General features: G+C 41.5%; 2 protein-coding genes across 5 annotated transcripts in view; one reads left to right on the top strand and one right to left on the bottom strand.

Moving 5' to 3' along the window:
• Positions 1-15501, top strand: part of TMEM135 (transmembrane protein 135) — a 488083-nt gene that overhangs the window by 315853 nt on the left and 156729 nt on the right. The gene's annotated exons all lie outside the window — the stretch shown is intronic.
• LOC149471154 (uncharacterized) overlaps positions 1-15501 on the bottom strand; it is a 51773-nt gene that overhangs the window by 11238 nt on the left and 25034 nt on the right. For 2 of the 4 annotated variants that reach the window (XM_089656714.1, XM_089656722.1), the window contains exon 2: positions 7970-8026. The exons of the other annotated variants lie outside the window; for them this stretch is intronic. In XM_089656714.1, the coding sequence (XP_089512840.1) occupies positions 7970-8026 (57 nt within the window). The remainder of the gene's footprint in view (positions 1-7969; positions 8027-15501) is intronic. 4 annotated transcript variants of the gene reach the window in all.

The following is a 15501-nucleotide window of genomic DNA, read 5'->3' as shown; positions in this document are numbered from 1 at the left end:
GCCAGCACACTGGGGTTGTGTGCACTATTACATGTGCCTACTGATGTGAACAGGCCGCTGTGTTGGTACACTGCAGTAAATCAACACGCTTAAATTGAATTTCCTTTGTGTGTGTGTATGGGGGGGTTTAGGCTTCATTTACATGGTAGCAAAGGGCCGGGGCCAGGGAGGACCATATGTCTGTGCCCAGGGAAGTTACAGGTGTTTGTGTATACCCATGGGCAGTAGTCTGTAAAGATCAATGACAGGCTGCCAGATGTCGCAGTTATACACATGTAAACCGCACATGTGAACAGTTACATACTTATAGGGATATACGAGCATCCCACTTTGCATCCAGGTTGTGCACGTATATGTGTAGAGTCATGACATTTGGGTGCAGAAATACTCTTCGGACACGAATAAGGTATTAATTATTTTTTTGTATTTTATAAATGTATTTTTTTCATTTTTTTTTATACTTCTACTGGGGGTAGGGTGGGGGGAGTGCTATGGTGAAATATCAGGGGTCTAAACAAACCCATCATTTTGCACTTTTGATATAGAGAAAAAGATTGAGGACTTAGAGTCCTCAGCCGCCTCCTCCTCTGTAGCTGTACGAACACGAAGCTCTCTGTACAAAGGATTTGCAGATGAGGAGAGAAGATTTGGGACTGCAGCATCACATAACCAAGATTAGATGGAGCAATTGAAGCGATTACATGGGGCTGGGAGTATGTTGGCAAGCTGCAGGTTGAAGAGGGGTTTACAGAATTTTGTTAAATTTAAAGAATGTTTTCCTATTGACTTACCCTTCATTCACATCAAGCCTGACTTTGAAATCGTGCGACTTACAGTAAAGTCGCATGATTTCAAAGTCGGTGGACCTGACGATTTCAGGTGCGATTTGCAAGACGTCTATGCAAGTCGCACCAAAAGTAGTACATGTGCTACTTTTAAAATCGGTGCGGCTCCAACCAAGTTGGAACTGCACCGATTTGACCGCTCCAATTGCGGACAATAGGGTGCGACTTGGCATGCATTTTGCAAGTTGCAGAGGATGCAGATCACATGCCAAGGCACATCCAGTGTGAACCAGGGCTTAAGAGACTTTCTGAAATCATGGAAAAATGTGATTTTCTGAAAACGTAAAGTAGTGGGGGGTTATTTTATAATCCAGTCTTCAGAATCCGTGTTGAATAATGTCCATTTCCTGCATGCTGGACAATCCCTAAAATTTTATTTCTACACGGACAGAGAACGTGAATGAGTGAATGAGAACTTTAGAAGTTTACAGGAAAGTACAGAGAGAATTCACAGGAACCAGATCCGAAATATAATGATGCAGAACCTCTTGAGTTATTAAGAGTTTCCTGCTTGCGGATGAAAGATGAAGAGTTTAACTTTAATTATACTGCTGAAATGTTTCATGGTGACAGCTCTGCTATGTGGGCTTGAGAGAGACACATTTTTCAGGATTCCAACTATGTAATTACATCATTAGCTGTGGTATTTCTCCAACTCTGTGACGAAATGTACATAAATAATGTTGTGATAAGTCCAGGGTAAAGGGCACCTGTAACACTGTTCAACAGGTAAAAAGTTTTGGGCATAAAATTAGCTAATCTTACATAATTTTGGGGTGCTGAAAACGAAAATGACCCTAAAAAATGTTGATTGGCTCTAGTTTCCATGATATATTCACCCATCTAATGACGTAAGCCATTCAAAATTATGATGCAACTTCAGCTGCATATTGCGCAATTGATACTGGTGACCAATAGAAAATTGCATGTATACTGAGATGATGCAATATTAGCCTTTAATTGCATCACTTCACTGCATAAAAGCTGCAGTATCTGTAGCTGATTGTAGTTCGACAGCGTCTTTACATTTCGTTTTATGCTTATATAGGCTACTCAGTAATGCCTCGAACTTGTGTGAATAAAGCAGATAATTTCTGCTATATCTGCGGTGAAATAACTTTTATCTCACAAAAAAGGAGGATAACAGGAATGATTAAGAAAGCCTACAACTTGTATTTTGGCTGCAAGATAGGAGACCAGGACAAGAGCTGGGCACCACATATATGCTGCAATTCTTGTGGGACGGCACTGGAGCAATGGTTGAATGGAAAAAAGGCATCTATGCCTTTCGCTGTGCCAATGATTTGGAGAGAGCCAACAGATCATGTTAGTAATTGTTACTTTTGTATGGTGCCTCCAACAAAAAGGCTAAATAAGAAGAAAAAGTTATCTGTGCACTATCCAAATATTCCATCGGCAATACGTCCAGTTCCTCATGGAGAGGGGCTACCAATTCCTAAAGCACCAGAATCCTTCGTGGTTGAGTCAAGTGAGGAAGAACCTGAAGCGTGTAGTCATCAACTGTCAACCTCACATGACCCAGACTTTCTTCCATCCACACCCACTGAACCACACCTCATTACACAAGTGGAATTGAGCGATCTTATCAGAGACCTGGATCTTCCGAAGAACAAGGCAGAGCTTTTGGGGTCAAGACTACAACAGTGGAATCTCCTAGCAAGTGATGTTCGTACGTCTTTCTACCGTCATCGTCAGAAAGATCTGATCCCATTCTTCGTCCAGGAAGGTGATATTGCTGTATGTAACAATGTTCATGGTTTAATCTCAGCCATCGGCGTATGCTATGATCCCGATGAGTGGAGGCTGTTCATTGATGCTTCAAAGGCGAGTCTTAAAGCTGTTTTGCTCCATAATGGCAATCAGCTGCCGTCAGTTCCAGTTGCTTACGCAGTTTCAATGAAAGAAACGTATGAAAACTTGAAAGAGCTTTTAAGGTGCGTCAACTATGATGAACATCAATGGTCGATTTGTGGTGACCTGAAGGTGATTGCTATCCTACTTGGACTTCAAGGTGGATATACTAAGTACTGCTGCTTCCTCTGTGAGTGGGACAGTCGTACGAGAGAAATGCACTATGCCAAAAGAGACTGGCCATTACGCCAGTCATTGCAGCCTGGAGAAAAAAATGTTAACTATCCAGCACTTGTAGACAGCAATAAGATCTTATTACCTCCATTACACATCAAGTTGGGATTAATGAAAAACTTTGTTAAGGCAATGGACAAGAATAAAGCAGGTTTCAAGTACCTGATTAGCAAATTTCCAGCACTTAGTGCTGCAAAAATAAATGAAGGAGTCTTTGTTGGGCCACAGATTCGTAAACTTATTCATGACGATGAGTTTCTTTCTCTGTTGCGTGGAAAGGAAACGGCTGCCTGGACAGCATTTGTATCAGTGACATCAAATTTTCTTGGAAACAATAAAACACCAGACTACAAGAAAGTGGTAGAAAAACTCATCCAGACTTACAGAAATCTGGGTTGCAACATGTCTCTAAAAATTCATTTTCTACATTCGCATCTGGATTTTTTCCCACCAAACTGTGGAGCAGTGACTGATGAACACGGAGAGCGCTTCCATCAAGACATTGCAGCTATGGAAAGAAGATATCAAGGTAAATGGAGCCCATCAATGCTTGCTGACTATTGCTGGACAGTTGTAAGAGATAGCCCTTTCCTCGAATACAAGAGAAAAGCCAAGAGAAGCAAAACCGACACAAACTGAAGACAAAACTAGTGAGAATCCTAAGTATTAAAATGATTCAACTTAGCTTATGGCTATAATTTTTCTTGGTAATGCTATGCAATATATTATGCCATTTAGGCTTTGTTATGTAGTCACTATCACTTGCTTTATATTTGTGGAAAGACATCTATCTATATAATTATTGTGCATTATGTAGTCATTACGCCTATAGTAGAAAACTTTCCGTTTACAGAAAAACTAGAGCCAATTGACAAATTTCATTGTTATATTTGAACTCAGAATGTGAAATTCATTGAGAAATGGATCCTTTTGTTTCCAAAACTGGCAAAAAATAAAAATTTGTTGAACAGTGTAATCGAAGACCCTTAGCCTACAACACAAAAAACGGCAACCGTCCCAACCTATAACCAGCCTTAGCAGTGAGGTGCACATGGAAGGGCAATGCGCATCGCAAACAAACAAAACGATTTCCCAGCAACACTTACCAGCCAACCTGACAACCAACCAATTAACTAATGAGTTTGTTTTGTGATTGACCAGGTCTACATCTTGAGGGAGTCTTTATTGGGCAATTCCAGTTAACAAATGAAAGCACTCAGTGATCTCCAGTAAATCTTGCTGCTGTGCTAAGGGCAGAAATTCCACATCCTAGAGCAAGCACTACTCCACTAATGGTCCATTGATCTCCTTCTTGAGGGCTCATAGACACCTGCATTGCTCTGATCACTTGCAGTTTTCCACATTTTGTCATGTTACAACCAAAAACGTAAATGTATTTTATTTGGATTTTATGTGATAGACCAGCACAAAGTGGCACATAATTGTGAAGTGGAAGGAAAATGATAAATGGTTTTTAAAATGTTTTACAAATAAATCTGTGAAAAGTGTGGTGTGCTTTTGTATTCAGCCCCCCAAGTCAATACTTTGTAGAACCACCTTTCACGGCAATTACAGCAGCAAGTCTTTTTTGGGTATGTCTGCCAGCTTTGCACATCTGGAGAGTGAAATTTCCCATTCTTCTTTGCAAAATAGCTCAAGCTCTGTCAGATTGGATGGAGAGCGTCTGTGAACAGCAAATTTCAAGTCTTGCCATAGATTCTCAATTGGATTGAGGTCTGGACTGGGCCATTCTAACACATGAATATGCTTTGATCTAAACCATTCCATTGCAGCTCTGGCTGTATGTTTATGGTCGTTATCCTGATGGAAGGTGAACCTCCGCCCCAGTCTCAAGTTGTTTGCAGACTCTAAGAGGTTTTCTTCTAAGATTGTCCTGTATTTGGCTCCATCTTCTTACCATCAACTCTGACCAGCTTCCCTGTCCATGCTGAAGAAAAGCATCCCACAACATGATGCTGCCACCGCCATGTTTCACGGTGTGGATGGTGTGTTCAGGGTGATGTGCAGTGTTAGTTTTCCTCCACACATAGTGTTTTTCTTTTAGGACAAAAAGTTACGTTTTTGGGCTCTTCTGACCAGAGCACCTTCTTCTACACGTTTGCTGTGTTCCCACAGTGCTTCTCGCAAACTGCAAATGGGACTTCTTATGGCTTTCTTTCAACAATTGCTTTCTTCTTGCCACTCTTTCATAGAGGCCAGATTTATGGAGTGCATGACTAATAGTTGTCCTGTGGACAGATTCTCCCACCTGAGCTGTGGATTTCTGCAGCTCCTCCAGAGTTAACATGGGCTTCTTGGCTGCTTCTCTGATTTAATGCTCTCCTTGCCTGGCCTGTCAGTTTAGGTGGACGGTCATGTCTTGGTAGGTTTGCAGTTGTGCCATATTCATTCCATTTTCGGATGATGGATTGAACAGTGCTCCATGAGATGTTCAAAGCTTGGGATATTTTTTTAACCTAACTTTTTTAACGTTTAACCCTGCTTTAAACATCTCCACAGCTTTATCTCTGACCTATCTGGTGTGTTCCTTGGCCTTCATGATGCTGTTTCTCCACTAATGTTCTCTAACAAACCTCTGAGGGCTTCACAGAACAGCTGTATTTATACCTAAATTACACACAGGTGGACTCTATTTACTAATTAGGTGACTTATGAAGGTAATTTGTTCCACTAGATTTTAGTTGGAGGTATCAGAGTACAGGGGGCTGAATAAAAATGCATGCAACACTTTTCAGATGTTTATTTGTAAAAAAAAATGTGAAAAACATTTATCATTTTCCTTCCACTTCACAATTATGTACCACTTTGTGTTGGTCTATCACACAAAATCCCAATAAAATACATTTACGTTTTTGGTTGTAACATGACAAAATGTGGAAAATTTCAAGGGGTATGAATACTTTTTCAGGGTACTGTAGATGAAGGATTCACTCTGCTGAAGTCAGACCAGTGCAGTATGAATTCTGATTGGCCACAATGAGGTGTTGCACTTAAAGTATTACTAAACCCACAACAGTAAAATCAGTCTGTATATGCAGTAATAAATGCTTGTTATACTCACTGTGGAACCTAAGAGGTTAATCCTCCACATTGTGTATAAAGGCTGTTTGATGATGTCTTCTCTGATCCTCCCCTTCTTCTACTGTCCTCGCTCCATCTGCTGATAGTATAGAGATCTAGGAGTCACTCTGCACATGCTCAGTTTAGTGTGTATGGCTAGAGAGGTTTTTATTTCTTTGGGAGGGTGCATGTGATCAGCACTATCCATACAGAGGGTCGGGTTATGCAGCCTCATAGGACAGTTGGAGCAGAATGAAAACTCCTCCTATGAGATTAATCATTGCTCAACTGGGCTCTGATAAATATCACAAGACTGCTATATACTGCTGATAAGAAAAGGTATTTATCAGTTTATATTTACTAAAATGGTTGTATTTATATGTTCTGTGTACTGTGGGAGAGCAGATATAGTGAATGCAGGGTCCTGGGCAGGGACGGACTGACAACTTATGGGACCCCCGGGCAATAGGAAATCATTGGGCCCCTGTGTCCTTGCCCACACTCAAACCACACCCAAAAAAGCCTATGAAGGGTACCAGGGGCATTTCATGGGGCCCTCTACTGACCCCAGGCCCTCTGGCATTGGCCGAGTGGCTAAATGGTCAGTCTGCCCCGGGTCCTGGGTTTAGTAACACTTTAAAGTGGTATTATAACCAAAAACAAAACCAAAAGCAAAATATAATATATTGCAGTTTATCAATCCTTCGATGTGGTTGTAGTTGATCAGCAGATATAAGATTAAAAAAAGTTTAAAACCATTTGTCTTTATCGCACAGTATAGGAAACAGGAATCTAGTTACTTTAGTATTCAACCAACCATATAAATAATAAAATATGCCAGATATATATCTAAACAACGGCATAAATGTCATAAATAAGCGCAATAAAAACAATATATATATAAAGTGCCAAGTAATTATAACCACATTAAAGTGGTAATAGTGATAAGTAAGTCCAAACAAATAAAAGTGGGGATCACTGCGGATCATAGCGAAAATGCTTGAATTCCTTATCCAGGAGTGACGAATGATGTGACTTAATAATAAGTGAAGGGCGCACTCACCAGAAGCGCGCTAAAAACACGCATTTGAGATTAATCCTGTCTCATCAGGTTTGTTTAGGTCGTCTATTCCAAGGTATGGCCAGGTTCCTGTTCCCTTCAGGGTCCCTTGATAGGTATCACTGCATCGGGTCACCTCTGGAATAGGCTCTGTTAATGATGGCACTCACAGAGAGCCCAACAAATGATACCACATAGCGTGATACTGTTTATCTTAATGGAATTGTATTTCCAAAGAAACAAGATCTTGACATAAAACAAAAACGACTGACCATATACTTTCAGGATGGCCACCAGCGGTGGCGTGGCGTCAAGATGCTGTAGCCCCTCCCTGACGCGTTTCGTGTGAAGCACTTAGTCATAGGGTGCAGGCTTACAACATCAGTTTAACATCAGTTTGTCTTTACAGTTATATTTATGGCAAAAAATGGTGTGCGCAAATATAGCGCCTGCCATTTTGCCGGCTACTCGGCGCACGCGCAGTGCCCCTGCGCCTGCGCCATTTTGTCATGGACCAAAATTTACTTTTCATGTCCATGGAGTGTGCGTGCGCACTGCAGCACCATTTTGTTGGCAGTATTAAGTGTCGGCAGAGAGAAGGAGGTAATTAAAAATGAAATCATTGAGGGGCAGATCATCTACAGTAATAATGCCCTTAATCTTATACACCCACTGAATACTTTTGGAGACTATGAAGTGTGAATATGTGAAGTGCTGCGTAAATTGACAGCGCTATATAAGTACCTGAAATAATAACAATAATAATAATCTTACAGTACAGTTGCATATAATGTTGTGGGCCCTCTCCCTTTTACATGAGCTAATGATAATAGTTAAGAGACATGCCTGTAAAGAAAAAAGTTAAATTTATACCTACATTACCCCCGTCTTCCACATCACTAGGCGTGATGTCACCGTCCTTTCGGCAAGAAATCTGGGGAAAGGGGAACACTCCAGTTCAGTGCAAGATCATTTCCACCACCTGATTTCAGCTGCTGTCTATTCCCCAGGATTTGTCCTTAAGAAATGTGACGTCATCCTTGCTTAGGTGCCTGACAGTATAAAGGGGACCTTGCATTTCACCGCAAGGTCCACTTAACACATCTAGCTGCTGATATTGTGAACAAGACATAATACAAATTGTTTTACTAAACTTAAGTTTTTTTGTTTTTTTTACCTTAATGCATTCTGTACATTACTAGATAATGAAAAAAAACTCCTGCGCTCAATGGAACACCTATTAATAAGCAGCACACACTCGCCTCAACCACAAGGAAAGAACATAAAAATACAAAAAATAGTGCAGCGCTAACAACCTATACTAAAATACAAATGAGATAAATGGAAATACCACTTATAGAATGCACAATAAATATTCAGTGTTAGGTGTTCATAAAATGAATACTATGTGCAGCAGTCCATAAATGCCAATGATGGTGAAAAATCACAGCAAAACTCCGTGAGGTGATCACAGTGCCACTCAGTGTGTGGTCAGTCCACGGATGGCCAAGATGGCCCCTCACCTCCTTGATGCGACCCACTGGGCCAAACAGCTATGTAGGTGACCTTATACACCCAATAAGGTATCATCAAAGGATGGAATATCTTCTCCTAACTCCTAGGTACTTGATTCCACAAAACCGTTTAAGATACCATTAAAAACAAAGAAGATCCTCCATAGTGTAATCCAGTTTTAATAATAACATGAATATAAATAAAATGCCCACTCACATGTAAAATGACAAAGATCAGCTTTTTCCCATATCATGGGTGTGTTTCCGTGGTTCTCATGCTAAGAAATGCATGCAGCTCCACTTGCTCCACAATCCCTCCAGAAATGGCGCAGACGCCGGAAATGACATCACCGCGCCACCGGAAATGATGTCAGTGCGTACCTTAACGCGTTTACGTTTCGATCCACGTGACTTCCTCAGAGTCACATGGATCGTGCTGTAAACACACCCATGATATCTTATTGGGTGTATAAGGTCACCTACATAGCTGTTTGGCCCAGTGGGTCACATCAAGGAGGTGAGGGGCCATCTTGCCCATCTGTGGATTGACCGCACACTGAGTGGCACTGTGATCACCTCACGGAGTTTTGCTGTGATTTTTCACCATCATTGGCATTTATGGACTGCTGCACATAGTATTAATTCTGTACATTAATGCACATGTGTCAAACACAAGGTCCGCAGGGCAAATTTGGCTTGCCAGGTCATCTCATGTAGCCCTCGCATCTCTCCTGTAGCTGTGGCACCGCACCTTGTCTTTGCCACCCCCTCGTCTCAGCAGTTGGCAGCAGAGAGGAGGACCGAACTCCTTTGGCAGATCCTGTGCTTCTCTGTGCAGCTGTGGAGAGTCTCATTCTTTTCAGACTTGCATCATCTGCTACATGGGTGTGAGTGCCCTCTGTGTCAGTCTGTACCTGCCCTTCACAGCTTAACCACTTCATGTCTGGACACTTTTACCCCCTTCCAGTCCAGGCCAATTTTCAGCTTACAGTGCTGTTGCACCTTGAATGACAATTGCGTGGAAATGCAACACTGTACCCATATGAAATGTTTTAGCATTTTTTTTTAAGAAAGCCAAAACTTTATTTTGGTGTTATTTATTCACCAATGGGATTTTTTATTTTTTTTTGCTATATAAATGAAAAAGTCCAAAAATTTTGAAAAAATAAATAATCTTTCTTCATAAATCTTGGCCAAAATGTATTCAGTTATCATTTTAGTATAAAAAAAAACTAAATTAGTTTGACCAAAAATTATAATTTTTTTAAAAAAAATGTTTTACATTTTTATTTTTTTTTTTTATTATATGTTTTTTGTTTTTTTTAACATACGGTCACCCTAGCAGTATAGTGACACTACTACTTGTGGGGGGTGATGAAGATTTTTTTTTTCTCTTCTCAGACTGATTGCTTTTACACCCATAAAGGCTGTAAAAGCAATAATTTCTCCTCTTTGGGTGCATTCTTGCAGCCATTGAGAAATACTGTGAGAGCTGTGATTTGTCACATGGTACAAGGCTGTTGTGAATAGCCTTGTATCATGTGATCTCTGTGATCATTCACAGATTTCACACGTAGTAAGCAATGAGGTAAGAAGTGACATCTTGCTTACACCTATTCATGTGATCACTGATTGGCCAATCAGTGATCACATGATCGCGACCTCACATAGAGGTGTTCCGTACAGTGATCGGAGGACACTGTATCACGGTGCCGCGCGCTCCCAGTCCAAAATGGTGGGCGCCATTTATGAACAGCAACCCGCGCGCACTGCCACCGTCTGGCCATTTTTATACAATGGCTGGACGGGAAGTGGTTAAGTCTTAATTTATTACTAAATCCAGTAATAATCAAACGCAGAGGCAATTATTTATTGACAAAGAGTAGATACATGTATATAGTCTTACAGATACAACCGGCCATTTGAGGGTAATCATAATACTAATGCGGCCTGCAATGAAATAGAGTTTGATACAAGAATAAAACCTTTCAGTAGCTGATTCTCCCCTCAAAATACTTACCTTGTAAGTAACGATCCAGAGCTATATCTGTCTTCAGTTCTTCTCCCCTTCTCCCTGCTCTCTCAAACTAGGCCATTGATTCCTGCTGCTTTCAATCTAATCATGAGATGAAGGAGCTAGGGGTGGGCCGAGCTGTGTGTGTCCATAGAAGCACACAGCCTGGCTCAGGATTGAGCCCACATGTGTGCCCCCCCATAACAAGCAGCTTGCTGTGGGGCACACAGAGCAGAGGAGAAGCCAAGAGTTCCGGCGGGAGACCTTGGAAGAGAGAAGGTTTAGAGCCACTCTGAGCAATGGTTTCATGTAAGTCTAACATGGTTTTTTTTTTTTTTTTTTTTTTAAACATTACAATTACTTAAATAAGGTCCAGAAAGTACAAAGAGGGACTAAGCTAAACTAAGAAAAAAGTCCAGCAGTGAGCCCAAGGCAATCTAACACAACATGATATGTAGTGTAACTATGTCTACTTAGAAGATGTGCGCACATTGAAGTAGCTCTCTGGGCTATGTGATTGTTTATAGCATAGCTTTATGATAGTAGATATTTCAAAGTGAAAGATGTTTTCATATCGCCACGTCTGATGTGGTCAGGCAATTGTGTAGAATCCTTTCATCTTTCCCAGAATCCATCCATGTATCTGGGCTTACTGCACATAGATCGCTAATGAGGCAGCGGAGTATCAGCCTCTTACAGGAAAGAGGAGAAGTGCTTGAGCTGTTTGATGATGCATCTGTGGATTTCAGTCTAATGAAGGTTCACACAAGACATGGGCAACACAGAGATCCAAGTGTATCTGCGCATATAGCTGGAACCAGGTCTTATAGATCTCATTGTCTGCAGATGCCTCATTTTACAGGAGATACAGGTAGAGCAGAAAAAAAGTGCATGTCAAGCCAAGAAGTTTTTTTTTTTTGCATTTTAGATAGTGTGGAGAAGGGTTTTAACCACTCACTGGTGTTTACAGCCAGTAGCAGGGCAAGATCATCTAGTGCCCTGGTCAGGAATGCAGAACTGCACCCTTCCCCCACTGTTAAAGTGTTACTAAACCAGGACCCTGCATTCACTATCAATTATTTTAATAAATATAAACTGCTAAATACCTTTTCTCATCAGCAGTATATAGCAATCTTGTGACCGGCTAAGCACTGGTTAAGCTTGTAGGAGAAGTTTTCATTCTCCTCTGACTGTCCTATGAGGCTTCATGACCCCTAACCATCGGTCTGGACAGTGCTGATTGGCCCTGTGCCAATCACATGCACCCTCAGAAGAAAACAAAATCTCTAGCAATACACACCAATCTGAGCATGTACAGAGTGACTCCTAGGGCTCTGTATTATCAGCAGATGAACTGGGGAGAATCAGAGAAGACAGGATCAAACAGACTTTTTACACAATACGGAGCATTAACCCCTTAGGTTCCACAGTGAGCATAACAGGCATGCTTTCCTGCATATACAGACTGATTTTGTTGTTGTGGATTTAGTAACCTTTTAATGCATGCCAAAGAATGGGTTTACTGTCCTGTGCCCATCCTCACTGCCGCCTTGCTCCGCTGTGCCCAGGGCAGCTGCCTCTCCTGCCCACCCCTTGCCCTGGTCCTTTTTACTGCTCTGTTAAAGAGATTTTCTCTCACAATCTGTGCCAGTGACAACAGTTTCCCCAGACAGGAAGTGAGGGACATTTTTCTACAAGTACAAAGATGGAATAAAAATTGGACCGGCACTCTAACCTCTCCTACCCCTCACCTACCTAAATGTCAATCACAGCCAATGAACCAATAAGGAGAGAGCGGGGGTGGGGCCAAGCTGCACTCCACATGTGAATGGACAGTCAGATCAGTGGCAAGCTGCTTACTATGGGATCACAAGACTGGAGGGAGGGGTATGGAGCTCCAGAAGGGTACCCAAGAAGAGGAGGATTGGGTCTGCCCTGTACAAAATTACTGCACAGAGCATGTAAGACATACTAGACATATGCTATAAAAAAGTAAGATCTAAATACATGGTGAATCTGGGCAAAGGGCCTACATGACCAAGGGGAGGAAGTGGCAAGCATAAAAAGTTGGTGGTGGAGGGGTAGTTATTTTATTTGCTGACCAAAATCAGAGGAGGAGGTTTCTGGGGGGTGGACAGTACATCAATTTGCAAGCGGACAGCCACAAGGAAAATGTTACCCACCTGCCTAATGTCCATGGGGGAAGTAGGAGGTTATTTGAGGGCAAATGGCTGTTAGTTAGATTTGGAAATTGATTTCCCCATCTGGAGTTATTGGGATCCTTCTTTTCGTGGTGGAGGCAGCTGGGAGAGAGATAAAAATATAAGGACAGGTTTTTGCACTCCATCAATTTTGAGCCCCCTCCTCTAATTCTGCTACCCAAAGCAGTAGCCCACAAGTGACATTGTGCCACAGGCCTGGTTACACCCCTTGTTACAAGACAGTTTATATACTGCATATCTATTAGTGTTTTTCCATGGGTCACTCATTTGTGTTTACCACCTCAATCACTGCATATATGATATAATAAATCAATGCTGCTTTACTTCCAGAGTCGCTAATTTAATGTTTTTGTACTTGATGGCTCAGCTCAGGAACTTGCGTCACCTTGACAGTTGAATGTTGCCGGCCTTACCTCTCCTGTACATGAAGATTGGGTCAAATGTTTAGCTTTGTGTCTCTTCCTCTTTACTTCCCATCTCCTTTTCCTCCCATTGTCCGAGCCTGGGCATGCAATGTAAGACTAAGCATGCAGAGGGATCCCCAGGGAGATCTCTTAAGCCAGGACTACTTGGCAGCATTTGTTTATTCTGTACTGGAGATGGCGGGAAAGGTTTCCAGGATCTACAAAATAATTATTCATAAAATAAAAATATATTGTCCCTCTTTTGATTTTGGGTAATCCAAAAGTATATTTGATAGGGAAGCAAATGTGATATTCAACCTAAATATCTGTAAACCTGCTCCATTTTGTAAAGTGTATATCTAGCCAAAACCATTTTTCAAGTTTTGGATGGAGTGGGGAAAGGGTTAGAGCCCATGTTGAGTTTTCACTGCTGTCCGTGGCTTACTTCCCCTGTTGATGTTTTTCTAGACAGGATATGAGGGGAACAATCCACCAGTACCATAAACAGAAATACACATTTACTTTTGTAGAGTAGGGAAAATTATAACCTCTATCAGATGTTTATTCTTGTCTGTGTTGTAGATTTTCTACTCACTTAGGCCCAGCACTGTCACATGGAGTGAGTCGTATGTTCCTCCATATCCAGAAGCACTGGGTATTACCATTTACTTCCAGTTCTAGGATTGTCAGTATGAGTGAGCAAGGTAAAGGTAAGTATATGTAGGCAAAGGGGGATTACAGTAAATGCATAAGTTTATTTTAAGGGTAAAACGTAGTGTTTTATATTTAAAGGATAAGTTCACCTTTGGAACATGTTACATATTTCACCTGTTTTTAGGGTGGAACATGTAGTATATTCCAGTATTTGCACCTTCTCCCCCTGATCAACCCCTCTCCAAGACAGCGGGCAGGAGATCCTCTCCCAGTACCTGCTGTCACAATTTAAAAACAGCGGGAGCCTGCAGGGCTCCACCCAAGCAACCTCGTCATTTATTCACAGTTTCCTGTGAACGCATAGCCTACAAGTACCCACAGACATTGCAGCTCAATGAGCGTGCTCCTGAGCACTCTGGTAGTCCATTGATCTTCCTGCTCTCAATTAACTGTCTGCCCATACGAGGTATGTGCAAACAGTACGAGATGGCACCCAGGATCTGCAATGCTTCCTAGAAAAAAATAAATAAATGCAGATTTACCTGCAAAAAATGTGCATTTTTTTTTTTTGTCAAAAGGTGAGCTTAGCTTTTGTTTATGACTGTTTTACTGAGTTTAAAAAAAAAACAGTCACTTGTCCATCAGCCTATTCTTCTGAAAAAAAAGTTAGAATCCTTAGAGCTGCAAAGGGGTAGTGTTAACAGGTTACCACTCTGCAATTTTACCACCCCCCTAACAGCCCACCCAAAGCGCAGCAGCACAGCCGGATAGGCCAGTAAACATGCTGTTGGCTCAATGCTTTGACCCCTGCATTTTTAACAGAGAGTGCAAAGTTTGACAAGTTGCACTACCTAACATAGTCGCCTATTGAGTTCAATGGGGCCACACTGCAACCACAAGCTGGATACTGTGCTATCAGTTGTGTTGCAGTCCTGTCCTACAGGGTAAAATTGCCTTTTAGTCATTTAAAAGTAAAAAAAAAATTAAAATGAATTGTTCAGGAGGCAGCAACGGCTACTATACCGTGGGTCGCTTTTCAGAGGATGGTAATCAGTACCACTAATGTGAAGGAAACCTTCTGAAAATCACTTGTGTCTTAAGGTTCTTTGGTTTGTATCTAATTGTATTGTATGATAAATACTGCCCTGATTTCCATATATTCAAAATAGAAGACAAGTTTTTCCCAAAGACTCTCCCAGAACCCTTTGCAAACCAATAGACCTGACTCTTCATTAAACCGCAGCTGTTATGGGTTGTCACGTTACAGTGTGCTGTTGTGGTATAGGCACTTTCAACTTTGTATCTTTCTAACATTTTCTGTTTACAAAGGCTCAGCTGCTTTTTGAGGGCCTTGCTTTAACAAAGCTCTGCTTTCTGACCAGTAGCACAAAGAGAGCACCTGTTATCAAGAGGGGAATATTCTTGCCTTGGATAAATAAATAATATACCATCATTTCTGCAAGAGAGGCCGTCATGTGCTAATCTAAAGGGACAAGTCTAATAGACGTCAAACAATTTGATTAACTGTGCAGTTATAGAGGAAGCATGACCTTCTGGCCCACATCCCTGTGTAGTACATGCTGAGGAGGGTAGCTTTTCCT

The sequence above is a fragment of the Staurois parvus genome, unplaced genomic scaffold, assembly GCF_062004578.1.
Source record: "Staurois parvus isolate SC_StPar_1 unplaced genomic scaffold, SC_StPar_1.0 ptg000027l, whole genome shotgun sequence".
Taxonomy (NCBI): Eukaryota; Metazoa; Chordata; class Amphibia; order Anura; family Ranidae; genus Staurois; species Staurois parvus.
The sequence above is the reverse complement of the archived record's forward strand: the minus strand, read 5'-3'. Positions and strand labels throughout refer to the sequence as shown.